Source organism: Sylvia atricapilla, chromosome 5 (assembly GCF_009819655.1).
Source record: "Sylvia atricapilla isolate bSylAtr1 chromosome 5, bSylAtr1.pri, whole genome shotgun sequence".
NCBI lineage: Eukaryota > Metazoa > Chordata > Aves > Passeriformes > Sylviidae > Sylvia > Sylvia atricapilla.
Genome location: NC_089144.1, coordinates 61,208,927 through 61,236,433, shown reverse-complemented (window position 1 = coordinate 61,236,433; position 27,507 = coordinate 61,208,927). Strand labels below are relative to the sequence as shown.

The following is a 27,507-nucleotide window of genomic DNA, read 5'->3' as shown; positions in this document are numbered from 1 at the left end:
AGGAAGGTTGCTCTCTTCACTTTTCCAGAGCTTTTGTTTTTATTGGGTTGAATTTTAAGCACTCTGGAAAATTGCTGGACTACTTTACCCAAAAGATTAAACATCTTTTAAACTCTAATTCTGAGCCTGGATAACTGGACAAAAGAACTTCCTATTTGCTTTTCAGAGAATAGCTGAGGCATCAGCAGTACCAGAGAGGCAGCTCATTATCTAAGACTCCTCATCTTTGAGCATGGAGATACCAGTCCCATGAGAGAGGGAGATAGAATATCTGGACACACACTAACCTAGGCCTCTGTGATGAGCTGCCAATAAGAGTTAATTATGGTGGTGTTTCTACAATGATGAGATGACTTCTCTGTGGAGAAGAGCTCTCATCAGGAAATTGGTTCTATTGCAATTAACATCTTTGAATATCCAAATTTAACATCCTCCTTGAGCCTTCTCCCTTATTTCAGGAAGTTTGTGATCAATCAAGTCCAGAAATAGAGCTGGAGATCTGGGATTCAGAGAAGGGGGAGGAGTTCTATGTTTGTGGGCAGGAGGGTTAAGTACACCACAGTTTCAAATCATCTGGTTGATGTCTCCAGCAGCATTTCAACCTTTCATCCCTGTATGCATCATTTCCAAGAAAGCTGTTATCATCATCACCACTATTTAGAGTCAGAATAGGTGACACGTCCATTTCTTTGCCTCAGCTCTGTCTTCGAGTTCAGCTGGAGAGCAGAGTCTGAGACACAAGAAGCCTAAAGACACAAAGTTCCTCTCCTGAAACAGTTAATACAGCATGTCATAGAACACACCTTTCCTCTTCCCCTCCTTCAAAACAGAAATCATCAGTTTGCACTTCCTGGGACTCTGTCATTCCATCAGTCCCCACCTACTCACAGAGCTGAGGGAATGCGAGTAGATGCCAAAGGAGAAAACAAAACAAAAACATCTTGCTGATCTTCCTCTGGACTACACTGCATCTGAAACATCCAGTATTTCCAGCAGCAGCCCTGCCATAACCCAACTCACAGGAAGAGGGCAAGTTAGTATTTCTGATGTACAACCCTTCAGGGGTGAAGGAAAACAGGTTTTCTATTCCCAGCACACTTAAAGAAAAGCATATAGACCTGGCCACCAAAATTTTCCTCATCTTGTACCACAGCAAGAAATGTGAACAGTAGATGCACTCACTTTATGGCACTGTCAACAACTGGGGGATAAGCAGCCATACACAGGATGGATTTACCAAAAGTTTCGCTGCTATCTAGGTATTAAATTTTAAAAATATATTCACAGCCAATACCATCAGAAGGTTAAAGTTTAGGGCTCAAAATTCTTAATCATGAAATAAGATTTTTTTAAATATTATATTTCAAAACCAGATTATTTTTGCTGTAGTATATTCAGTTATATAAAATCTGATTTCCAGCTAGATAGCATTAGACCCTCCCCAAATGACAAAATGTAAACACTGAGTGCTTACATACCTATCTGGGCAAATCACTACGACTAAGAAAAACTGTATTATATTCAATGAAATTAAAATAAAATGTAGCACCACTTTATGTTCTACAATGCCATCTCTTGTCAAAAATGACAAAAAAAGACAAAAACAAATCAGTGAAACTTGAGAAACAAGTACAATAGACACAAAATTAAGGTGCAGAGTCTTGGACCACAGCTACAGCAGCTCACAGAGTCACCTATACCTGTTCAATAATCAAGAAAATACGCCTCAAAATCACATTTGGACCGTGAAGCCAGAGAAGAAATTGCAGGGAGTCACACTGTCTGTTCCAACGGACACTAAATTAGACATGAGATGAGCAGAAAACAGAACAAATTAATCCTACAGCTTTTCATACTGAGTCCATCTTTGTTTTCAATGAGCGATGTTGCTGAGACAGAGATGAAAATACTCTGATAAAGGCCTGTTGAATGACACCCAAGAGTTAGAATAAGAGAAGTAGAAACTAGAGAGCTGATGGGTTAGAAAGCCACTGCACACCATGAGGGTTCAACAGCTGAGAAAACAGTGCAGAGGGGTTTGCAATATTCAGTGCCTTCTGCAGGGCTGCCTCTTTCAAAGGAGCAAGCGAAGTTACAAACCAAGTAAGATTTATGAAGGTCTACACATAATATTATGATTCATTAGTGAAAGCTAGGAACTAATAATTGGGATTCCCTTGTCCCAAATTATTCTGTATTTAATACAATCTGCACAGAGGCTGTTGCAAACACATCATCCTGTCTTCCAAATCACTGCGACTTCTGTGCATTCACACTGAGAAACATCTTGACCATGGAGAGTTACAAACATAATTGAGGGGTTCTGAAACTACTAATTTTACACCTCTCAAAGCCAGGGTAATTTCAACAAAAGGAGGAGGATAATAGTAAAGCCAACTCTTGGGGATGCCATAAGAATTCCACTCACTGGAAACTAAGTGGAGGGATAACCAGGAGGGATGAGTGCTCCATCTATCCACTCAGGTAAGCAAAGGGGAAAGCATAGAGGAAAGGTTTGTGAGTGCCCTGACATGGTGAAGGTGGCCCAGCTTTCTGTGCCTGCTGCGAGCAGATCTGCCACATCCAGAACATCACACCCTGACTGCAGGAGGAATGAAAACTGCACAGATCAGGAGCACCAAGCAAACTTTGTTCTCAGGGCAGGTCAAATTTCAGGCCTCTTACCCTTCACAAAACTCCTCTAAAATTCTTGCACTTCAAGGCATGAATTCACAAGAAGTTATTAAAAGCATAACATCATTCAGAGTCTGCAAAGTCCTCTGTCACACCCCAGTACTTCAAGTGTTCCACAGCAGACATCTAAAGCCACTTGGTTCTCGGTGATATTTAAGGAGACATTTCCTCTTCAGCTCCCCACTCAAATTGCCAAGACAGAAACCAACAGGGTTTTAGTGAGCCTTTGTTCCTTTACTAGACGAGCTCGCCGTTGTACACACACAGAGATGCTCACACACACATTGCAACTAACTTGGATCACAGAGATGTCCCACAGAGAGAGAAATACACACGTGACAGCCTGGACCACATAGATACTTATAAGCACCAGCACACACGAAAGTTTCCAACCTTCGAGTATTCCAAGGATGCTTGTCTTTCCACCGCTCCCACATTCCTGAGAAGTCCTGCTGGCTCCTGCCCCCAGCACCCAGTGTCTGACTTCCTTGTCAACTCAAGGAGCTGCCCATGAAGATGAAGACAATAAAGCAGGAGATCCAGGGAGGCTTGAGGAGTACCCTGAGACTGCCCCAGGGTAGCCAAGTGAAAAAAAAAAAAAAAAAAAGATGAGGGGGAGATGGAGGGAAGAAGTGATTCCTGAGAGGTCATTGGAACAACTGTCATATGATTAGTTCCCTTCCTTTTTTTATATTTAGGTGAAAACATGAGTAGCTACTCATAAAATTGGGGGGGGGGGGGGGGGGTGGGGGGTGAAGCAACAAAAACCTTAACTTCCTTGGCTTATGTTTTTCCATGGAGGATCTGACAATGTTTGAACATCAGGACAGCAAGTAAAAGCAGAGCAAGCAAAACCCATGTAATTTCCAGATCTTGCCGAAATTTTTCTTCAAATCCAGGGATGAGTATCACCTGTTAGAGCAGTAAATAAAAAATCCCTTGCTTTTTCTTCAAGCAGATAACCACGGCAGCTTTCTAAAAGCTCTGAGTGCTGTAGCCTTTCATAACAAGTAACAAAGCCAGGAAGAGCACATAATAACCCCTACCCTGTGATGAAGTATAATAATAATACATTACCACAGTTTGCTGGTACATCTTTATACATGAGTAAGACGACACAACTGTGTTCTTCATATAAACATTTTGTCTGGCTATAAGCAAAGCTCTTAAAGTCAGAGTGGATTCAGGAATAAATTTACTTCATTTACAGTGCACAGCAATAGTCCATCCCATGCTAATGACAACTCGTGCACTTTTTGTCAATATGTTCTTTTTATTGGGAATTTGGATGGCTTTTTAGCTGGCTCATTTGCTATTTTGTGTCACAAATCACCTGCTCTTCCCTGCCCGTGTTCTCCAGCTTTACAGCTGAAAATTATCCCTTTGGGCTCATCATCCTTTTTACAAAAAGGTAATGCTGTGAAATACAGGAAGCAGGTAGAACGGATGCTGAGAAGAAAAGCCTTTCATAGATGTCTGCCAACTCTTCAATCTTTCCATTCTCTAAATGCTCCCTTCCCCTTAACACCTCTTACCAAAATGGCTGAGTTTCAGTGCACACACAAACAAGTCTCCTCCCCAAAAGGTGGTCACAGCAGCCCATCTTCTGCAGCTCCCCTGGCCTCACCAACCAGGAGCAGTAACAGTCCCCACTGCCTCAAGTCCACCTCCAAAGGCCTCTAAGCCAACTCAGACTGAGTAGCTGAGTCTTGCTCCTTCCCTGGAATCCCATCACCCACATGTTCCAGCAGCTGTGCCTAGTAAATCAAGGGACTCTCAGACCTGGGTTTGCATCCCTAACCTTCACCTGGAATAACTGTTTCCTCTGCCATCAATGGCCAGCTGGGGACACTGGCCATGACACTCCCAAAGACCCTTCAGTTTAGTATGATCCGAGCATTTCTACTGCTTTTAACACTTTGTGATCATTTCTGCATGGAGATAAGTAAATCTCCCATCTTCTCTCTCAGGGACAGAGAGACTCTTCTGAAATATTTCCATTCAGCATTTTTTCCAATCATCTTTTAAATGTTTTTCTTAAAACCAAAGCTGACTCATCCGCTAAAACAAGATAGTCTGACTCATATTTAACACTTTTGTCTCCATAGCTCATTTTGGTCAGTAACTGGCTTAGACTTTTCTTTGTACTACATGTAAGGGGAAAGAAAAGAGGAAAATGTACTTTAAACATCCGTTCAGTTCCAAACCATCGACAAATGCTCAGGATAAATCTTCAGAGAAAGGAAAATTGTTTCAGCACCTAGAGACCTATTACAAATTAGAACAGAAATGAAATTTTTCAGCAAGAGACAGATTTGTACTTTCATGTTCCCAGATTAAGATGAAAAGGGGGCTCTGTTCAAATGATATTTGGATAGAGGGTTTTCTTTTTTTCATTTACCATCATCAGAAACCTCATAAGACTGAACAGTGCTTCAGAAATTAAATAAGCCAGAAATATTTTCCAATTTGCACATATCTTGCAGTGAAATTTATTACTTAATATTTCTAAAATATCTAAAAAGGGGAGTCCTAAAAAGTGAGGCCCAAATTTAGGTGAGATATAAACTGTTACAGCTTCACCCCTGGGAAGTCCCCATTTCAAACAAGGACAGCATCAACCTCATGATTAGAGCCACAAAACTCTGATCAACAGAAGGCTCCTTCTGAGATACATCCAATTAAATCACCTGCAGCAATTTTCCAGAGGAATCCAAAAAGCTGGAGAGCAGATCTTATGGAAATTAATGGCATTTGGGATGTTGGTTGCCTCTAGCTTTCTTTCAAAGACCTCCAGGCTAGCCTCAGAGCCTGGTCTTTTCTTTGATATGAAGATCACTAATAAAACCAAAGCAGTGTCTTCACCCATTTGGGTAATATCATATATGCAAAGGCTTTTCAGTAACTTAGAAGCGGTAGAGGACTTCAGTCTCAGCTAAAGCAAAATAAACTCACAGTCTAGAATTTAAGAAGTTGTTTATGAGGTTTGGGGAGGGGCTTTTAACAATCTTCTGATCAATTAGGACAGATAAAATACTGTGGAGAAGAGGGGAGGGATTTTCACATAGCAAATGGAAATGGGTTTTAAATGCCAGAAGGTGAAACAGGCTGAGTTTATGGCTGTGTTTTGGAAAGCAGCAGGGAACCCGAGACATCTATATAAACACATAATTGAAGCATTCTGCCTCACAATTCTCACCTAGGTATCAACAGACAGAGAAATTCCTCTTGCTTCACGCACTTCCCCTGTGCTCTGGCAGATGTTAGCATCCAGACCCACATGCTTTTAATCTGTGTTTAATGCCTCCTGAGATCACAAGACCTGCACTTTCAGGGAACATTTTTGCAGCCTAGGCAGGGTCAGCCTCTAGAAAACCCTCAGCCTAGGGGCAGAAAGTGCTGCTGGTGTCCATCCCTGCAGTGTCTGAACTCTGCAAGGACAAGGTGACTTTGAGAACAGTTGTGCTGGTCTAGAGATGTGCTTCACACCCTGTTTGAAAGGAAGGACAGCCCTATCCTGTTCCTCCCCCACAGAGAGGCAGATCATAAGCTCTCCTGTCACAAGGGGTACCTCCATCACCAGCCCCAGCATGACAGCAGGCCCTCAGAGGAGAGCCAGGCTGTTTGTTCTCCAGTGCAAGGTAGCCACAGGTCCAATTTATCATATGCCTCCACCATTTGTCAGCAGCATGTGATCACTCATGAATAATGTTCTCCTGCCCAGCTCAGAGGCACACGTTTGTGCCCTCTCACTGACCACGTCATACACAGACAGTCCAAGACACAACTGAGATAGGCTTATTTCAGTGCTTTATAGCACAGGAGTTAGAACAGAACTCTTCCTTCCAGCTGTACACCTTGCCTTTGCTGTAACCAAGAAAGAAGGAATCTGGTGCAGCCTGTTGAAGACAAACAGAATGCCTCTGACTTTTGCAAAGCAACACTTGGGATTTAAAGGGGAAAACCACATCTGAGGAAGCCAGGGCAGTGCTTTCTCCCAGATCCACCCCTCTGAGCTACCAGCAGGTCCCCCTTGCTATACTGCTGGCACCAGGTCCCCGGACAAACCTTGAGGAAGCCTGGCACTGTGCTGAGGTGCTCCCAGAGCAGTCAGAGCCCCTCATCTCAATGTGGGAAGGGGGAGCTTGCAGACCTCTAGATAAGCATAGATGAAAAAAATAAAGTAGTTCCTTGGGCATTACATCCTCAGATTGGCCAAAGCTCCACAGCTGGTGGTGGGCACACATTCTCAGTCTGGAGGAGATGATAAAATTATTTGTGCCCTCTTAGCCATTCCTCAAGGAATTACTGTTGAGCTCTAGTAAGTGACCCAACTAGATAATCCGTTTCAGGAGAGAGCCACCAAGGTCCAGAGAGGAGAGGGGTTTAGCTCCCCCTTAAAGCCCAAATTAAGGAGGTCGGTGTTGGCAAAAGCCATCTGCCTGCTCTGGGCTCATCATGCTACTCTGCCCTGCACTTACTGCTCCAGGACTTGGGAGCACAGAACTCCCCACCCTGCCTGCACAGCTCAGAGCAGCGATGCTCCTACTCTGTAATAGTCCTACTATTAGTAGGACTATTAATACTCCTAGGAGACAACACAGAGAATAAAAACTTTCAGTTGCCTTGAAGTTGCAAAATAGAGCTTAAAGACTAACTAGCAAATTAGATAAAAGAATGTAAAAGTATGCCCAGAGGATGATAAACATAGCTAGAAACAGTGGATAAAGAGATAACAGGGAATATAGTGGATTTTGTAGCAAAGTTATGCAACAAGAAATAATAACACATGTCCTAAGAGAAGTTCAGGGCAAGGTCATCACAATATTGGGTGAATATGACCACCAGAGACCCCTTCAGATGGCCCTTCAGGACCCTAAGAGGACTTCCAGTAAGAGGCATAAATTAATAAATTAATTAATTTTAGGAATTATTAATTTAATAATTTATAAATTAATATATAATTTATAAATTAATTTTAGGAAAAGTGATGTTCATCTATTAGCTAGGAAATATGTTATAATGAATATAATGAATATGTTTGATCATGGTGGAATGAACACCCTGTTGTAAAATATCACAGCACACATTCAATTAGAGGAAAAATCCCCCAGATATGTCCAGCAGTGTAATAAAAAATGTCTGCTTTCTAATACTTCCAATTGTGTGCAAAATTTTGTTCTCAACCTAATTTCAGTATCACTACCTCAGAGGGCAGGACTAGCCAGAGAACAGCTCATGGCAGCTACAAACTGCTCTTCCCAAAGTATTGCAAAACAGCAGGATTGGAGCCTTGGCCAGCAAATCATTTGCCTGGGGGCACAAGGGCAGATTGAGGTGAAATGCTGTACACTGGGCTGCTACATCCAGGAGGAATGAAGGTCAATTACTTTGGGAGAGATAAATGAAAAACTGTATTAAGAAGGTAGCAGTCAGAGAAAGAGCGTCCAAATCTACTGGCACTGTACCCACAAAAATCCCTTATAATTGTGGTAAAACCTTCAGCATAGCTAAAAAGCAGAGAGGCTTCTTAGGTGCCCCAAGGGCATGTGTCCCTGAGCAGGTTACTCTGAAAGGATGGTGTCACCTATACAAACGTCTGAAAATTTCATAGTTTAACCTTTACTCTTCAATTTCATCTCCTGTGATAAGGGAACAGCCTGTCCTCTGCCACCCCAGTGATGTTGCAGAGATTTATGTATGCCTGTAGAGGATTTTGAAAACCACTTTACAAGTCTCCAGAGTTTGTCATTGTTCCCCAAAAATGCTTCAGAGAGAGGCTTGTGCTCAGCATGCAGTGGCCAAGAGCAAGGCCAGGGCCACAGACACCCAACCTCATCTGCCACCAGCACCCCAAGGCAATCCCAGCAGGATACACATCAGAGGAACAGCTGGCATACAAGTCACTGACTGCAAACCAGTGCATTCAGGTAATGATTCCCATGGACTTCCATAAGGGATGCAAGAGCAGCTCTGCTCCAACGCTCAGCAACAACAGCTGAACAGTGCTGCTCTTACTCCAAAAGTCACAACCAAGACCAAGATCATGGCAATAAGCCATTGGAGAGCTGGATCCCCAAAAAACCTAAGGTGCCCTGTGTTTCCCCTCCCATGCAGGCAGAAACAGTCGATCCTCTCCAGCTCATAAAAGAGGCACCAAGAAGAGCCAGTGACACCCACATGCAGGCCCTCAGGTAATTTCTTGCCACTGAGCCCATCCCTAGCACTATTCACACTACTTTTCCATCCCCTGTCACATGGTAATGATTCTTGTTGATGGCCCTTGTGCCATTGCTGCTGGAGCGGGTCAGAGCGCACACGGAGTGAGAGCCGCTCCGGGGGAACATGAGACAGCCCTCGAGGGGACAGAGTGGCCAGCACGGACACCCACACTGCAGAAACAATCCAGATCTCTTCAAAATTTTGCTTTAGGAATCGCCTGCAATCAGCAGCATGGAAAATGTGTATGAACCCAGCATTTAATGCAGTAGGTCAGGTCCTGCCAGCTTGGGCACAAGAACCCCGTCTGCTTGATTTGCTCCCTGTTGAGTAGCCCTCTCAGCTTTTATAGCACGGGCAAAAAGTAAACCATCAGATGGTCTATGCTGAAGTAAGCTAGCTCCAGGAATCCTGATTTTCTCGACAAAAGCTATTCCAAACAGACAAGCCAATAAAATTTGAAGCACCCGCACAAGTGAGTATATTAAGTTGCATCAAATTTCGTTTATCTTTTACGTATCGCTTCCCTCATACTTATTTTCTAAACTAACTACAGTGAAACATGAACCCCAAGTACACAGTTTTTCATGTCTAAATACATAAAAAAGAGATGCACAGAAATAAAAAAACTATTTTTTTTTTGTACTTCAGGCTTCACACCTGGAAAAGTCCACATGAGACAGGAGATCTATTGCTCATTCTAGCATTTCTCTACGCAGATGAGATTTCCTTTACTGTGCAGCATCCTCACAGACCGCAGAAGCTTAGTGCAATATCCTTTTTGATGCATAACAGTTCCTTCAGTACATATTTACTTCCATGCAACCCATCATTCTTTATTTGGAGCTATATTTTTATGCACAAAACAGTAGCTTTCAGAGGAGGCAGGAGTTATTAAAAAGTTCATCTGTTCCAGCTGCTTAATCCTCACTTAAACTCATCATTAATCCTTTTTTTATGACACCATAATTGTCCCTATGGCAACCAATTATGATGTCACAAACAAGATTAGAATTTTAGATAGGGGAACAGAATTAGCTTCTTTGCTATTTGTTTAGGTCCTTAGCGGCTGTCACGCCTGATCAAATCACTGCCCAATGGGTTCAAGAGCTCTGCTCAATATCCCAACAATACCTATATTGGTATTTTAGGGCAAGGCAGACAGAAACACAGGCAGTGGCCTGTACTCAGTGAAGGATGGAAAGTTGCAGTGCACAGACAACTCCCTTTCCAGCCCCTCCAGGTCACATTCTCAGCTCCTAAAGCAAGAAATCATTGGCAGTGACATTGTGGGTATACAGTAGTCAGGCTTGTTATGAATGCAATTCATTCTCCTGTAAAAGCCTAATCCTTCTTTGGATTCTACTGAATATTTCCCTTCAATGATTTGCTGCAGCAATGAAGTCCCTATGAAATACACACACAAAACAATCATGTATGGCAAGTAAAGAAAAAGCCCCCGAGCTCACTTATTTCATCATATTTTCTTCTACTTATAAACCAAATAACCACAGTCTGTCATCTCTGTTCCTGCAGAATAATCATAAATACACTTGAATGCCTGAAGTGATTTACCCTTCTTTAGTCCTTTTTCTTTTCATCTACAGCTTCTCAGGTCCCCAACAAACCAAATGAAGAAAAGAGTAAAACTAATAAAGAGGTCAAATATCAGCCACCCAGGTACCATTCAGCACATTATCAACAGCTAGAGGTGTCACATATTCACAATAAAGATGATTTGTCCCTATTCCTTCCCCCCTGCAGGTTTTGTTTATGCCATTCTGTCGAGGTAAATGAATTAGAGTAACAGCAAACGTTAGGCTAAGAGCAAAGCTCACAAAAAAGGGACTGTCCCATGGAATAACATCAGCACTTGCACAGAAGCAGCTGCCCAACCCGCCTCTAACACATGCTCCAGCAGCCAGGGCTGGCTTTGAACCATTAAAGAACAATCCTGAGAGAGCAGCAGTCATGGGCAATCCATGCATTTTACTCGCCAGGCAATCTATTGTAGCTCACAGAAAACACAACAAATGTGCCCCCCTAGATATATATGCCCAAGAGAGGCAAGAGATTTGCTTTCATGTCCTGCACTAGGACTGGATCACAGAACAAGTGGCTCCCAGCTACCCTTGCAGCTGGCAAAGCAGTTCATTTTCAAGATGCAGTTCACAGCAGGCAAAATGGCAACATCTCTATTTGGCTGTAGAGATATTGCAGCACTTTATAAAATTGACATACTTGCCAGCATCCACTAGAAGAAGTCACCACTTCCACTTCAAAGCAGTTTATACCTTGCCAAAAAAAGCCCCAAACCAAAAATAAAACTAAAAACAAGGAGCTTTTTGCAAGAAAAATTCAATCTTGCTTTTTTTTTTTTTTTTAATTTGGAAGGATTTGTCAAACACTAACAAGCATATACATCTATTTGTCTTGTAGGAAGGGTCCGCATAAAAAAACCTAATTTTAAGACTGCTTTCCGTGGACTGCCTGCAGTCAATAGAGATGGGCTCTTCCAGAGGACAGTTTGGAGCCTGAATTACGTTGGCGAAATGGTCCTCTGGAGAAGACTCTCTCACGTGCTAAAAACCATTGAGTAGGGATAGTCTCCCCAGCCTGAAATTATCCTTCAGCAATAATTCCTCCTCTCCTCATACTGACTTCTTCACACATACCAGTACTCACAATTTTTCCAGAGCCAGCAGGGCGTGACACCAACTACCAAGGAGTGCACATGGGGACTGATTCATCACAGCAGAGCCATTAGAAGGAAATGCATTAGTCTTAATGGCAAGAACTGCACATTCACACGGTCTCTTCCCAAGAAAGTTCTTAAATCCTGTGGGAGACATATGTCTGGAACAGTAAAACCAGTACAAGCAGACACTTTTCTGTGACTGACAATTCAGCAATCCCTTGTCCAGACATAATTTACTATAACAAACATTGCTTATCTCTTATGTTTGTTTCTGGGCTGCAGTAAACACCACCTTTCAGTCTTATCCTCCTTCCTTTTCTGCTGCCCAGACCAGTCGAATGGGAGCTCCTCAGTCCAGAGGGCCAAATCTCACGGAAATTTGACTAGTACAAAATCCTCGCCTTGTTGAGCCGAGCACACTGTGATGCTCAGCAACCAGAGCATGGTGAGAGAGATCATCATCCTGCCAAGATCCACCACCCTGGTGCCCCTCCCTGAGAGAGGGCAATGGTTGATCCAAATGCTCCCTGCTCAGAAAGGAGCTGCAGAAATAGCTAAAGGGCAGATCAGCACCTCTGCAGGGCAGAAGCCTTTTCGGCTCTAACATCACACATCACTTTCAACCTCTCTGTAAGACAAGACTTGTTGCCAGTAAGTGACCACTCAGCTTTCTACTAACCAGTTACTTCCACTGGTAACTGCAGAAGAGACAGAACATTCTCAGAAGGAGAAGGAAACAAAACAACCATTAACCATATACCTGATGTACAGTCAGCTTTCAGACATCCCTGAAGAATGACCTCTCTTGAGCTGTAAAAATTTGGATGGCCACCTAATATTACTCTGATAACATATTTTAATCATGACATCAAGAAGGTCCTGCTAGCAGTCAGAGGACAAGTCATCTTCCATGTCCCTTCAGTCTCTGGCAGCTCAGAAGAGGCTAAGTGTCATAGGGCTGACCATCACTAGATATGGGTATTACAACACATTTCTATCATAAAAAATTAATATGGCCAAGACAGTTTCACAAATGCTACCAAATAACTTTGGCTTGCATTCCCATTTGTTGGAAAATTCTCATATTTCAAAACAAAATAAAATCACTTTTCTCTTCTGAATCAGAGTGAAAAGATCTCAGGATGAAGAAAAGGAATTGTAATATCAACTCTTTTATATTTTACTTATAAGATGAATATATAAGTATATTGCTCATGTTGGGAGGTCTTTTTTAAACAAATCAGCATCTTCTCTAGAAGATTTCAGCTGGAAAACATTATGTCAAAAATGTTTTTTAAATGGCAATATTCCACTGGGAACCTTTAGGCTACCCTTCTCCACTACAGAGGACTGGAATTACAAGCAAATGCATACATTGTGGTACCTTCACAAAGCTGCTGCCCAGCTTTCTTAGACTGAATGAAAGGTCACCATTTTAAAAAACAAACGTGTTTTCCCACTGCCTCTCTGAACAGACTCTTTAGAGAATGGATTTGAAATAAATCTCCATTGCGTTTCAGCACACACCCCCAGCTCAGCCACATCAGGCAGGAGCCCTCCAGGCTCACCTGGCTGTCCCCAACACCTCCATCACTCCACTCAGCTGCTGACGTGCACTGTTGTGCCTACAACCATCCATCATGAAGAAATTTTCAGTGGTTTTCATTTTTCCTCCTATTTTTTTGTGGTTCCACACATAATAGAAGCTGCTTTGTCTGCCTGTGTAGTAAATTTGTCTCATTGTCTTACAGCCTCGCTGTGAGAAGCTGTTAGGATTGATTCACAATAGGGCCAACATTTCCATCAAGCAAATATCATGCTCAGCACCTGACAAATTGTGACACTGTTTGCAAAGTGACTGAATCAGAAACAAAAAGCTCCCACTGTGTGTTTGGGTAGGGGTGGCTGGGAAAGGGGCTGCCACGCAGGAAACAGGGGCTGCTGTCCAGGACACAGCAAAACCCAGGAGAGCACTGTGTTTTCTGGACATGATCCTCATGATGCAGGCAGGAGTGGGCAGGAAAGCCAACCTGCCAGGGAACTGCTTCTTGAGATAGCAAGCTGTGTCTCCTGCAGGAGAGGAATCCACCTTCTTTCTCTTTTTCAGCCACTGGATCAAATTGAGTGGAGTCAAGAGGTGATTTTGCTGCCCCAGCTTATTTCATCCTTTTCTTTCACTCTGTATTTCACATTTTTATTGGCTCTTTCAAGCTTGGAAAAATTTTTGTTTTAAAGAATTATATAGTGCACTCTGAGCACAACTTTACACCTTTCCTTCCTCTTCTACTCTCATATTATAATTGCTAGTGACCCACTGGAAAAGCCTATCTTTGGCCAGCTGGAGGATCCAAAATTCTGACTGGGTTGAATTAATCAAATCCTTTTTTTATCACTTGCAGCTCCCAGCACAAGCAGATGGGAGAAGTAGACACACGGAGCAGGCCCACATCTATACCCTTCAGGAGGTAGTCAGGCTCAGCTCTATAACTGATAAGATGCACAGCTGCAAAGGATAGTAAAACAACATCAGTGGTGGCTGAAAGGAAAGGCCATTTGGTATCTTGGCACTTCACATATAAAATGGGATGGTCTCCAATTTTCGTGAAGCAAAGGACTTGAGTAATCTTAGGACAAAGGCCAAAGTCTGAAAAGAAAGTGAATTACCTTCCTTTTCTGCTAAGTCAGAAGATGGAAGTCACATCAGTCTGTGATGGAAGCTCTCCCTGCCTCTGCCTGCACTGCACCTCTCCCTGAACAGAAAACAGCCCCTACCAATTAGGAAATGAGGAGGAATGAACCCAGCACTTTCAAAGCCATAGGTCAGCTCCCTTCTTCCTTCCATCTCTCTTCCCAAATTAGTCATCTTATCTTCTCTTCCCACAGAAGAATAGCACGAGCTGTGAAATGAGAGGAGCCCCCACACTCAGGCTCAGCAGCTGTCACTTACTGGAGCAGGTACCAATATCAACAGCAAATTCAAAGCCTTACTTCAGAAGATAAGGAAACTGGAATTGTAAGCAGCTATTGTATGGGCAGGAAAACGACAGCTTCGACCCATCATCTGCTGATGGCAGAATTACATTTCAATGCTTTCCTTTCTGCACTAAGGAGGTGGGGGTAAGAGGAGAAGAGTGTACTGAGCAATCCAGGGATTAGGGAAAAAAATACCATATTGCTCAGCCAAGGGATTAGATTAGGTTTTCCTTTTAAATTTCCTGCTGTCTGATCTCTCACATTTTCACCAGACATGAGGTGAAAATTGGAAAGAATGCATTCCCTCCTCTTGAACAGGTGAGTCTAGAAGATTAAATATGAGGAAATAAAATTACTCGTGTGTCATATTAAGTATCTTGCCCAGCTGCAGCCAGAGATAGCTCAGCTTGTGTCCTTCATTAAAAAAAAAAAAAAAGAAATCAGGAAAAATTAGCAGATATTACTCCACTCAATATCTTTTTCTTTATCACATGGGAGATTTTTCTAAACACATTCTTTAAGAGGGGAGCTCACAGAACACTCTCTCTGGTTTGTCCTGTCCTGGACAGCATTTCTTAGAGTGCTTCTGGCTTGAGACTGCCCAAAGGCTTGGATAAACATGCATAATGCTTGGCTTATGTTGTTGATGTCCATCAACATCCCCAGGAGCCTGGGGCCTGGATAGCAGCTTGCTGTGTTCTGGGAAGGCCCAGGTTATTCCCAGAGGGAAAGACATGCAGTATCTCCTCTGGAAAGCAGAAAAGTTGTGCTTCTGCCAGCCCTCCCTTTGGGAGGGTACCAGAGCCTGCCAGGCCAGACTGCCTACAGCCATCCCTGCTGAAGGTTATGGTTTTTCTCCCTCTCAAATGGATTAAGGTTTGATTGGTAAGGGGATTTCTGGGGAAAGAGCTGCCATTCCTAGGCCACTAGACTGAAGGCCATCCAGGTAGCAGTTTCTAAACACCATATGTAAAATCTGTGAGAGGGCATCTTAACTGCTTCACTGGTCTCAATCCAACTCGTAGCTGCCCCAGCATCACAGCCAACATTACTCATCCTTCTCTCTGCTGAAAAAAACAGAAACAAAGTGCTGCCAAGACAGAGGCCAAATAACCTGACACTCAGTAATTTTGCTGTTCACTCTGGAACACGGCACATTTATCAAACGATGATATGGTCCATATCACACTCAAGGAAATGAAAAACACTGTTTTGCTGTTTGCTGTCCAGGCTGAATCAAGATTCACAAAGCCAAAAGAGAGTCCAGGCAAGCATCACAGCCCCACCCTGTACCCAACCTGCTGGGAACCTACTTCAGCACAGTTTGTTATGCATCAGTGGGGCTTGTCAGACACCACTCAGCATTCCTTCAATACCTGAAAATCTGGGGGGGAAAGCTGAAAAGTCAGAGAAGGTAACTGGTCCCTCTTCCTTTTTGCTGTAGGTTTGCATTTGTACTGACAGAAAGTAGTTTAAAACCAGTCTCTATTCCAATTACACTTTAAAAGAGCATGCAACCCCTCTGCAACACAGCCTACCACTGCAGAGCTTGGAAACACCCCATATTGCAGCTCTAAAGGGAAAAGGAAGCAGCTTATGAGCATCTTGATGGTAAAAAAATCAGAGATAAAGCATTGTACTATACAGTTCCCACTAACCTTGGAGGCAGGAAAAAACTGTTTGAGCAACATTCATAACTTCACTCTAACCTTGTAGAATGTTCAGTGTTCATGCATTCTGTGTTCTTCTTTCATTGTACCATGCACTGCACAGCCCTAGGATATATAAATAACACAGAGCACTGGGGTCTTGGTGAAGGCAGGGCAACAAAGGAAAATTATAGAATAAAAAGGACAGAGAGCAACTAAAAAATACAGAAAGACAAATTCTCTTGTGGAAGACACTGGCCAGGGACAAAACTACCTGCTGCAATGCCAATGCAGTGCCCTACAAGAGAAGTGACAGTTGTAAGTGTTAGCTACCTGGAGAGACAAAAATGAAGGACAAGGAGTAGCTTAAGTTCTTTTCACTAATGGAAGGCCACCCACAACCAAACATGTCAGGTGCATCACTACTGCTGCAAATTCCTTATTCCATGTCATTTTAAATCAAGCTAAAACCTGGAGGTGACTCCAGTGCCAGAAGCAAAGGTTCCTACACACATAAGCAGCTGGCAAGGCACTGGTACTGGATTTCCCTTGAGGCAGTAGCATCAAAGGCACTTATCTTCTGTTTCCTATCTACACGGGAGTTTTTAAAATGCGAATTCTCCCAGTGTCTCAACTTACAAGTAACCTCAAAACTCATAATGAAACTTTATTCACGTCTTTGGCATTTCACCTACTTTCACAGGAGAGTCCATTGCCCTCCAGGGCTCCATCTCAAAACCATAGATCAGGCTAACATCAGCAATTAGTGATGAAGGACCTGGCCTAGCATGCACCTTCACATGGCATTTCATTGCCTTCAGAGCACCTGCAGGACGCAATGCTCCAGGAGGAATGAACCTCGATGTGTTTTCACAACAAAAGGATATACTCCTGGGATCACTCACTAATTGGATAAAAGCATCAGAACTACCCCATTACCATCCCTAGAGGAAACTCATTAGCAACCTAATGAAATAAAGTGATGACAGGAAGGTATTTTCTCATCATCTTTTAATGCTAACAGGCTTTAAAGCTATTTTCCTTCCTCATCCTCTCCTATGGTGCCCAGAAACCCCATGGCACCTCTCAGAGCAACACAGGCAGTCCCCTCTCCTGCATATCACACAACATCAGGGAGCAGTTTCAGAGCACAGAGGGATTCTAGGGTGTTCGACTCATCATCTTTGATGAATCTGTGCAATTGAAGCTTAATCCCTGCCCCACTTGGAAAATGCTCCCCAGTGGGTCAAGCTTCCTGATGAGTCATACAATTTAGAAGAAATATAATCTGACTGCTGAGGACTTTGTTGTTTGGTTTTATGACAGGCAAAAGTCACTAACATTTGAAATAAATTAGGAACATTGAAACAAATTTTACCATTTTGAAACACTTTGAAGTTGGTGAAATTACAAATATTGACACGAGTTCTACATAAGCACAGTGCTTCTAATAATTATGTCTCTATTAAACATGACAATTTTTTTTCCTCCTTCTCTAAAAAACATCAGCTCATACCCCCAAACACTTCTGTATCATATAGCCTTAATATGTACACATTTTAGATGTACATATTAAACACAAACTCCTTAGTAACAGCGGGGGAGGAATGGGTAATTTTGAATAAATCTGAAAAGGATATTAGAATGCAAGACAAAGTATTTGCCCACCACATTCCCACTACCCACACCTCTGACCACTAAACACCTTCCTCCAAGTCCCTGGACATTGAAGAAGAGCCCACATCTCTCCTCCAAGAGCACTTTCCCAGAGTCAGACCAGAACCATCAATATCATTTATGTCTGCAATGCATCCATAGCCTGGCTGAGGCTATAGGGCTGCCAGCAGCACCACTGCCAATAAGCTACCCCATCGCTGGTACAATTAGACACCTCTCTTCTCTCTGACCCCATGGCCATTTGTCTGCAACAATGGGGATTAGTGTTAGGGAGTCATAGGGCTGGTGAGCTGGGAAACTTTGAAGATAGAATTCAATGCTATAACCCCTCAAAAAAGAAAAAAAAAAAAAAAAAAAGAAGTCAGATGAACCAAATTATGAAATAGCACTTTCTCATTAGGAACTGTAAGGTTTGAAGCTAGCTAAGCTTTCAAACAGCTGTTAAATGGAAAGGGATTCTGGCAGTGCTATTCACAGCTGCATTGGAATTCACACCCAGAACTGAAAGGTTCAGGACCTCATTACCAAGGTTTTTCTAGCACAAGCGTTTCAAACCACCAAACTTCTCACAAATGCAGTATAGACAGGTATTGGGAAATGTCAGACTCAATGCCAAGCACAGATAAGGTCAGCCCTGTACCAGCTTTCTTTGTCATGAACACAGTAGTCAGTGATCATTCATTCCTCAGAACCACCTAAAAAAATCTTTCCCTTTCCCCTCAGCCTCTTCCCCAACTTTGTGCTGAGCCATTTCACTAAATTAACTGAAGGTGTTGAGACATTCAGAAGAACCACTTAGTGCCCCATGGCAGCCTCAGGCTACAGAAGATCTTTAAAAATTAACCCTCCCACTTGCTCAATGAAATAAATCAGAAGCAAAACTTCATAGAAACAAAGAATGCTTTGGTCTGAAAAGGACTTTACAGATCAACTTGATCCAACACCTCTTCCATAGGCTGACGCGATTTCCACTAGCCCAGGTTGCTCAAAGCCCCTTCCAAACTGGCCTTGGACACTGCCAGAGATGGGTCAGCCACAGCTTCTCTGGGCAACCTGTGCTGGGGCCTCACCACCTTCATAGGGAACAATTTTTTCTTAATCCCTAATCTAAACCAATCCTTTTTCAGTTTAAAGCCATTCCCCCTTGTCCTGTCACTACATGCCTTTGTAAAAAGTTCCACGTTTTCTCTGAAAGTTGTAGTTTCAACCCTTTTCTCTTCCAGTCTCTTTTTGGCCTGGATGAGAGGTCTTGCTTTAAGTGCTAGAGTTGAAGATCTTTTCCCACTTTGTCCAACAGTTTCCATCTGTACTCTAAAATAAGTCTCTTTATGTTCCTTTCCCTCGTTTCTCAAGTATATCTACAAAAATTCAGGCCCTATGTTGCTGTGCTATGTATTGTCACAGATTACAGCTTTACAGGTGGAAAAAATTGAGACAAAGTGCAACGGGCAAGAATTACACTTATAATTTGAGGGAAGGCTCTGACCAGCACACTAGATTTTTTGGGAGTTAAGAAAAAACCAGCTTCTTCCTCGACACTACAGAGTCTCCTACTTCATTTGTGGATCTCTTCTGCAGAGTAAGATGGGGGACTGTGGTCTTTCGTAAGAGAAAAAGAATTCTGCTGAAATTTAAGGTAGAAAAACCTCTTTTCTTTTTCCTTACCACAGTCATCCCAAGCCCAGTGTTTTCCTCAGAGACCTATTCAAGCACTGGCTGGACACTGTGCTAACCTGTGGCACACAGCAGCCAACACATTAGACAAGGTGGTGCTGGTGTGAGGACTGCACACATCTCAATCTTCATGGACAAAATCCTGAATTCCTTCACAGGCAAAACACAAAAGACAAGTTTCCAGGTAGAAAAACAAAGCCTTTACAAGCTGGCTGAAAGGCAATCACCCTCCCTGCTGGCAGCATGAAGTGGGCTGCACATGCATCAGCCTGATCATCTCAGCATCCTGAGAGGAAGGGTAACGGGAGAATCCAGGGGCTGGCACAACCCAGCACCAGGGAAGCAGCTGCACCCAGCACATCCACACCAAGAGGTACAGGAAAACAGAAGAGAAAACAACAGAAATTACAGAAATGAGACATGAAACCAGAGATATCTGGGGGCTTTTAAAGAGAGAAATGTGCCTGAAAACCTGGGACACAGTTCCTGGCACCACGCTTTCCATCAGGCCTATAGCCTTCAGCATGAGCAAGCACATGAACATTTTGTATGCAGGAATACGTGTTACCTCAGAGGAAAGGACAGAAAAAGGCAGAAAACTCACATGCTATACATTGGAATTAGCAACGTAATGACATCCCTTCATCTTTGTCTCTGGATGAGGAACAAAGTGTGCACCAAGGCCCAAAAGCACACAGCATACCATGGTATGCATTTCTCAGCCCACAGAGGGCCCAGCAATTTTTTGGTGAAAACACAGATGGTTTTTTCACGTGATTGCAACTTTTAAAACACACAACCAAGTCCATCGTGCCTATGTCCCACCATAAACCTTCTTCACCCTGAAGGGATATCAGTTTAGCCACACACAGCCACCAAAACACACAGCACTAACCCACTACACACACAGGCTTCTCTAGAGGTACTCCAAACAAACACTTTTTGTTTCCAGTATACCCCATCCCACACAGTTTTTCTTTGCTGGGAACAATAAATCATAGAATCACTCAAAAACTAAAAGAAGAAGGAGAAAAAAAGTATCCCCAAACCAACAATGGGACATGTGGGTGAGTATATCAAGTATACTTGAGCTCATGCATTACTTCCACTTACAAAGACCTTTTAAAAAACCAAAACATCTTTGTAATGCAAGACAAAAAAAGAGCTCCGAATTTCTACATCCATTTTTTTCCAAGGCAAAGTTTCTCACTGGCAGTTCTGTACCTAGGAGTCGGTACAAATATGTGAGTCTGCCATTCCTGACTGGTTTTTCACAATTATTCTTTTATTCATTCCTTTTCTCCTTAACATCTGTGAAATCCTTTGTCTAACTGTCACATGCATATCTCAAGTCCAGGCTCTACTGTACCATAAAGCAACAGGAAGAACATAGATTGTTGCCTGTACTCATCTACTTCCCAAAACCCCAGCCAAGTTACCAAATTAAAAAAAAACAAACCCAAACAACAACAACAAAAAAAGCCACATAACAACAGTCCCACCACCACCAAACCAACCAACCAAAAAAATCAAAAAAAACCCCAAACGAATCTGTCAAAAGTCTGGTAAGGCTTCAAGAAGATAGTGCTGATGAAATTATGACTGACCCAGGAGAGAAGAACTGACTACCTGCTCATTTATTACAGCGGACTAGAGAGAACAAAATTGGTTTTTCACTTCATCAAAGTTATGTGGCACCTGATTCAGCACTTTTTACACTATGAATTTTTCCACCTGCAGGGCAATCTGGGTGTACAGGTCCGTGCCTTTGCTACACAACAGCTTCATTATGTGCTCCCAGAGGCTCACCCTCTCAGATCACTGACGTACTTATCTCCTTCTGACTGTGTACATAATTCCATCAAAACTCACGTGTAATTTTAGTCAGAGCTACCACTCACAATATCTCTTTTGTGAGGTGCTGCTAAGCCCAGGTAGAGAAGGGAGAAGGTCAGATACACTCTAAATTCAAAGACAGTCCTTTTACTTTGTGTTGCGTAGAGACATTGATGGCCAGACTGGCAGCCACCTCTCAATGTCAGGAGGGAACCTTCAATGTCAGCTTGACTCTCCCATGGTAGAATTCTTCTTTCTGACTATTCTAGCATTTTTCTGCAGCACAGAGTCTCCACCTCAGACTTTATAAATCAAATAGCTTCATGAAGGCCCCGTCACATACCAAAAACAACTAGTGATCTGCTTTGAGAGGAAATGACAAAATGGTGATGAAAATCTTGGGTGCCAGAGTAAATTGAGTTACTGTTACAGGAGTGGGTGGTAACAAGACTGCACAGTACCTACCCACAACTCCTAACAGACTGTTGCAAGCAGATCCTCTGAGATTAGGCCAGAGAGTGAAAATTATTTCCTTGACATTTGGTAGAAGATAAAAACCCATCCATCATTTTCATGCAGAACAGCCACACTCATTTTATAGCATTAGAATGTGTTAAGATTCAAGGAAACTTAGGTAAAATAAAACAACACTATCAAAAGATCAAAGGCTTGTGTTAGGTGTTTTCATTTTTACAAATGTCATTCAGCTTTTATTATTTATAATACTTCACAATACCCTAGTAAATGCTGTCACATTTCATTAAACAATTAAATCTTAGTAATAGGAGACATCTCTATTATCCTGTCTATATTTAATATTTACTAAGAAGTGATGTGTGTTTTATGACTGTTACCACATCTGAAAATAAAAGAACCAAATAAAATGAGGATATTTCCTATGTTTATATTTCTGTTTTGGTCCTCATCTGTAATCCCAGGTACTTAAATGCTCATCATCAGTGACAAGGCTTGTGTAATAAGGATTTCCCAGAATTGCCTTGCCATAAATTTTTCCCCTTCAAATGCAGTGACAAAACCAACTCTAATTATAACTCCTGTTCCTTATTGCCACAGCAGACAAGCAGTTCTTGCTGATGGTGCAGGGGGAGAGGCCAGCTCGATTCTTGGCTTCTGCTCACAGGGGAAGGGTCAGGAAAGCACACAAGGCACATCCCAAACAGATCCATTTGGCAAGCAGGGGAGAAAGTTCTTCCAAGGAAACTGAAACCACCTACTTGAGATGGTGACCCTCCACAGTGACTCATTCCAGCAGGAGTGGAACTGGGTGGCCAGGGGACTCAGAGACCCAAGGAAAGCAGTTCCTCCAGCCTCTTCCATCACCAAAAGGGCAATGGAGGATTCCCTGCTGGAGCAAGGCACGATCACTGAGCTGCCAAGACGCTGCCAATTAGCGGCACAGGACTCTGAGATGGTTCATTGCTGCCCCACGTTAGCAAAGCCCTCGCTCAAGTAGGAGCAAAAATTCTAAAACCTGCCACCCACTGCCTCGGTGAGGATTTCTCAACTTGGTCAAAGTGAAATTGCATTTCTCTAGAAAAGCTATCCTCTAGTGACAAGTGTTTGCCAAACAGGGCTTGAGCTCTCACAAGAGGGACATTAAAAATCACAACTTTACTTTCATTTCCAATGCCACTAATCAACACTCTCTGAATATCTAAATAATAATTAATTAAGAAATTTAAAACCATTTGCTCTATTGATTGTTTCAGATAGCTTGCTCTTTAGGTTGTGCTGTTTATTTTGATTTTTAGGGATGATTTTTTTGTTGGTTAAGATTTTTATTCATGTATTTATTACTTTCACTATTTCTCTAAGTTTAAACAATTAAAATGGCAAGACTCCATTTCAGATTAAATTTTGGAGGCACAAATACTTGCAGAAAACTACCAGATAATGCTTTATTTCCCAGAATTCCTTTTACAGTAGCTTTTTATTGTGTAAATATTCTTACTGAGCATCCATTTTTTGTATAATCTGATTCTCTCTCTATATCAAGAATGACTTCAGGAAAGCAATTTTAACCTCTACTTAATCTAAAAGACACCACGAGATTCCTCACAAACTTTGCAATGACAAAATAATAAAAATTAAAGGGAAAAAATATTACCTCACAGCTTTCTGTTCCAATATCCTGTAAATATTCTGCTGGGTCTAGAAATATATGGAGCAAATACATAAATTTATGGGGTAAATACTCTGAGAACCAAACTTTAGAAAGCATTTCTCTCTGGCAGATGTGCATATTTAATTCACTTTTTTAGTGTTCATTTGCCAATCTTTTCACAGCAGGGCGGGAAAGTGGACTTTTGGTTCTATCAGTTAAAAAAAAAAAAAAAGACATTTTTCATTTTGTGAGCCAATAGTTCGGATTTTCCACAGAAAAGCCAAAACATCACTAAGATATTTAACTCCATATTTACAGGGTTGAAAAAAAAGAAAAATAAGGCTAGGAGTCGCTGCTTAGCTGCTGACATCCCGATGTCAGCATCCAACCATTGGGTCGGGTCAGCCTCGTTCGGGAGCGTGAGGCTGAAAAGGGAGATTTCTCCCTGAAAAGAGATTTCTCTGGCTGTCACTGGGTCTGCACAGAGATCCCTCAGCAAGGGACTGAGGGCTGTGTTTGCAGCCCCTGGTCCCCTCCCTGTACCCGGCTCCCGGCGGGCGCTCCGGGGCCGAAGGAAGGGAGGGATCCGCTCCGGAGTTGGCAGCGCACGGAGCCGGGAACAGCCGGTCCCCAAAGCCATCGGCCCCCGCACGGCAAAGCGGCACATCCCCACCGTGTGTGTGTCCCTAATCACAGCACAGAGCCCGGGACGGATCTGCTCCGAACGGAGCTTTCGGTGTGGGCAGCCAGCTCTGGGCACCGCCAGGTGCCGGGAACGTGGCAAGGTCATGGGAATTTTCAGGCTCCCCACGAGGCGTCCCCGTGTTATTTAAATCGAGTTCTTCCTCCTGCCGGTTTGACTGGGGGACCAAACACGCCTACATTGGTATTTGCAACACAAAATCACAGCATAGAAGCAGTCTGCATTTCAAGCTACGGGCCACATCGGTACAAAACACTGATTTCTGAACAGGTTACTTACAGTCTTGGTACAATTCTAGAGAAACGAACAAGTTATTTGCACGGAACAACAATGTCAGCTAAATAGAGATGTATTACATTGAGGATATTTGCTGTCTAACATCGACCTAAAAAATAAAGGAAGGCGGAAGATAATACTTTAAGCCCAGTCTCAGGTAAACTACAGTTTAATAACATCGGTACAGCAGAAGTTTTTCTTCCTTTTTTTTCCCCTGTAACAATATCCTGACCTCCCATTTCACTCCTTCAACTGCCACCAGTAGATTTTTTTTTACACGCATTTTCATGCACCTTTATTATTTTAAGCAAGGTCCAGCTGTTGGGGTTTTTTTTCCTGAATGTATAAATACAGCTCTATGGGTGTGTATGGCAATGAAATGCACCTGCATGAGCCCTAAATGAGCTGTTTGAAAGACTGGATGAAGCCTTGAATAATTTCTATTGTGACAGTGGGTAAGGGAGTCCAAGTGCCAATGCAAATAGGTTTTCTTGGATCTAATATAGCCATTTACATTTGCAAATGTATTTCAGCACCGTAATTTACTGAAGGAAGTGGTAGCAATTTAAAGAGTCTGAGGTTCCAGGGTGTGGAGAACTCAGTGCAAGTCCTCTTTGGAAGTTTTATACTCTTCTATCTATCCAGATTGTTCTCATTATGGATAAATGATGAAGTGCGTGTTATCTGTAGGAAACCAGCTGTAAATGAGGAAAAGGTGTGAAAATCCAAGGATGCAAAGAAAATGTACTTTCTTGCATGTATCTTAAGTGGAGTAGAATGATTGATATGCATCAAGAGTTGCTTAAGAAAAGGTTTTAATTTCTGAAGGTTCAGGACCTGTTATATGCTTTCATAGATGGAGGAGAGGAGAAGGAGGAAAAAAATCCCTACATTTCCTCCTAAAATCATTTATTGTAAACCCTTAAAAATATTGACCATGCAGAAAACTTTAAGAACATCCACATCTTTAACACACTTCTCAAAAATCTAGAGAGCAGAAAACTAGAAATAGATTTTAGTATCTCCCCTTTCCTACCCCCATGGCCCCCCACCCCCTCCCTCCAAAAAAAAAAGGCAGAAGACTTATTGCAAACTCCCTGCCTTCTGTCCCAAGAGCAGACACATGAGCAAACCTGCCTTTTTAGCAGCCACTTTATTTCAGCAGCTCACCTCAGACTCTGCCTCTACCTGCAATGGATTTCACCTGAATGGTACAAGCTAAGAAAACTCTCAGAGTAGAGAGGTAAAAGTCCCAAGAGCTGACAGATGTAAATTTTTTTCCAGAGGTGTCCAGTAAGTTCTCATTTTCACATTGCTCACCCTACTGAGTTTAGGATGAATCATCCCAAACTTCACACTCACCACTGGGACCATCAGCTCTGATGGGGAAAGTCTCTCCGCACACACCAAGTATTATATAAAACTTCAGCTATGAAGAGTGTTTAATTGCATCATTTTTAAGCCCTGCCACATGCAGAGCTTAGACTCAGACCGGTTCCTAAGTTATCCCAGCTGTAAATTGACAGCACATTAAGCATTCCCGTGGCTTAATAGGAAGACTGGGGATAGTCTTCAGCTAATTCACCTGCGGCTAGAGACACCCTTTTCTTGCCGGGGCAAGTAACAGCTCTGAGTTTTCTGTCCTCCCAGGCGAGAGAGCTCATCCCCAAGCAGACTAGAACGCTAGTTACTGCTGGTGTCCTGCCTCCACAGGGGCTCCGCAACTAGAATTAGGTAAGACCCGAAAACTTTTTGGCATGGGCCCTCTCAGACGGCAATCCGTTTTGGCCGGTGCTGGCAATTAGCAGCTCCTTGCTGATAACAGAAGAGCAGACAAGCCCCACCGACGGCCCCTTCGCTCAGGTGTATTTACAGGAGGAACAAACCCATTTATCTGACATCAGACCTGTGAGGTAAACGCACAGCCGTAAAAACAGAAGACCCTGATTATAAAAGTAAGGTCCTGCTCCGGCCGCAGCAGGGCAAGTGGCAGCCGGTGGCTGCCCGCTGGTGGCCCTCAGCCCGCAGCCAGGGCTGAGGTGCCGGCACAGCAGCCCCCCGATCTTTTCGGCCGCCGGGGCTTATGCAACGGCGGCCAGCGCGGGTGGGGAGCAGGCAGGGAGGGGACGCTGCACTCCGGGAGAATTCCCATGGAGAAACTCCTCCTGGGAGCAGCCGTGCCGCCAGGAAGGTTTTTCCTATCCCCTTAATGAGCGTTTGGAGGCGCCGGGATCACGGGCAGCTGTGTTTTTACTGCAGAGGGACGAGCCCTATTCCCCAGGCAGCCCGGCAAGAGCCCCGACCGTGACTCGGAGTAACTCTGAAGTTCACCCAAATTCCCCGTCACGCTCCTCATCTCCCCTGGCGCTGCCGCGCCTGAGGAGCGCCCTAAACAGCAGCGGGGCTGAGAGAAGCTCGCTGGCTGGCTTAAGGGAGCGCAGATCCGGGCGAGCTCTTTAGGGCTTCGGGATGGAGAAGAAGCGCCTGAGGCTCCAGGGTGCTGCCCTCACGCCGCTGCCCGGCCGCGCCACCGCCGGAGCCGCCTGCCGCCTCCCCACCCACCGAGAGGCGCCCGCCCGGCCGGCACCCACCTGTAGGACACCTGCTTCCTGAAGGTGAGGCTCCGCAGCTTCTCCTCCAGCGACTCGTCCGCCGCTGACAGCTCCTGCTCCTCCGGCATCCCGGCGGCGCCCGCCGCCTCCCCGCCGCCCTCGGCCCCCCGGCAGCCGCCGCCGCCCGCCGCCCCCGTCTCCTCCCCGCCGGCCGCGGCGGGGGGGTTCATTGCGGCGGGGCAGCGGGGCCGACAAGGAGGAGGAGGCGGGGGCAGGGGAGGGCCGGCCGGCGGCTGCAGGCGCTGAGGGGCGGCGGCGGCGGCCGGGGGACCGCGGCTCCCGGGGCCGCGGGGCGCGCTGCGAGCCGCGGCGGCTGCAAATGGCAGCGCGACCGCGCAGCATCCATCGGCGGCCGCACTGCAGCGGGGCAT

At 43.8% G+C, this 27,507-nt stretch overlaps 1 protein-coding gene across 4 annotated transcripts in view; it reads right to left on the bottom strand.

The window, feature by feature from the left end:
- DGKI (diacylglycerol kinase iota) overlaps window positions 1-27,507 on the bottom strand; it is a 195,912-nt gene extending 168,405 nt beyond the window's left edge. For 2 of the 4 annotated variants that reach the window (XM_066319716.1, XM_066319717.1), the window contains exon 1: window positions 27,116-27,507. In XM_066319716.1, the coding sequence (XP_066175813.1) occupies window positions 27,116-27,507 (392 nt within the window). The remainder of the gene's footprint in view (window positions 1-27,115) is intronic. The other 2 variants (XM_066319719.1, XM_066319718.1) reach the window with 2 other exon arrangements.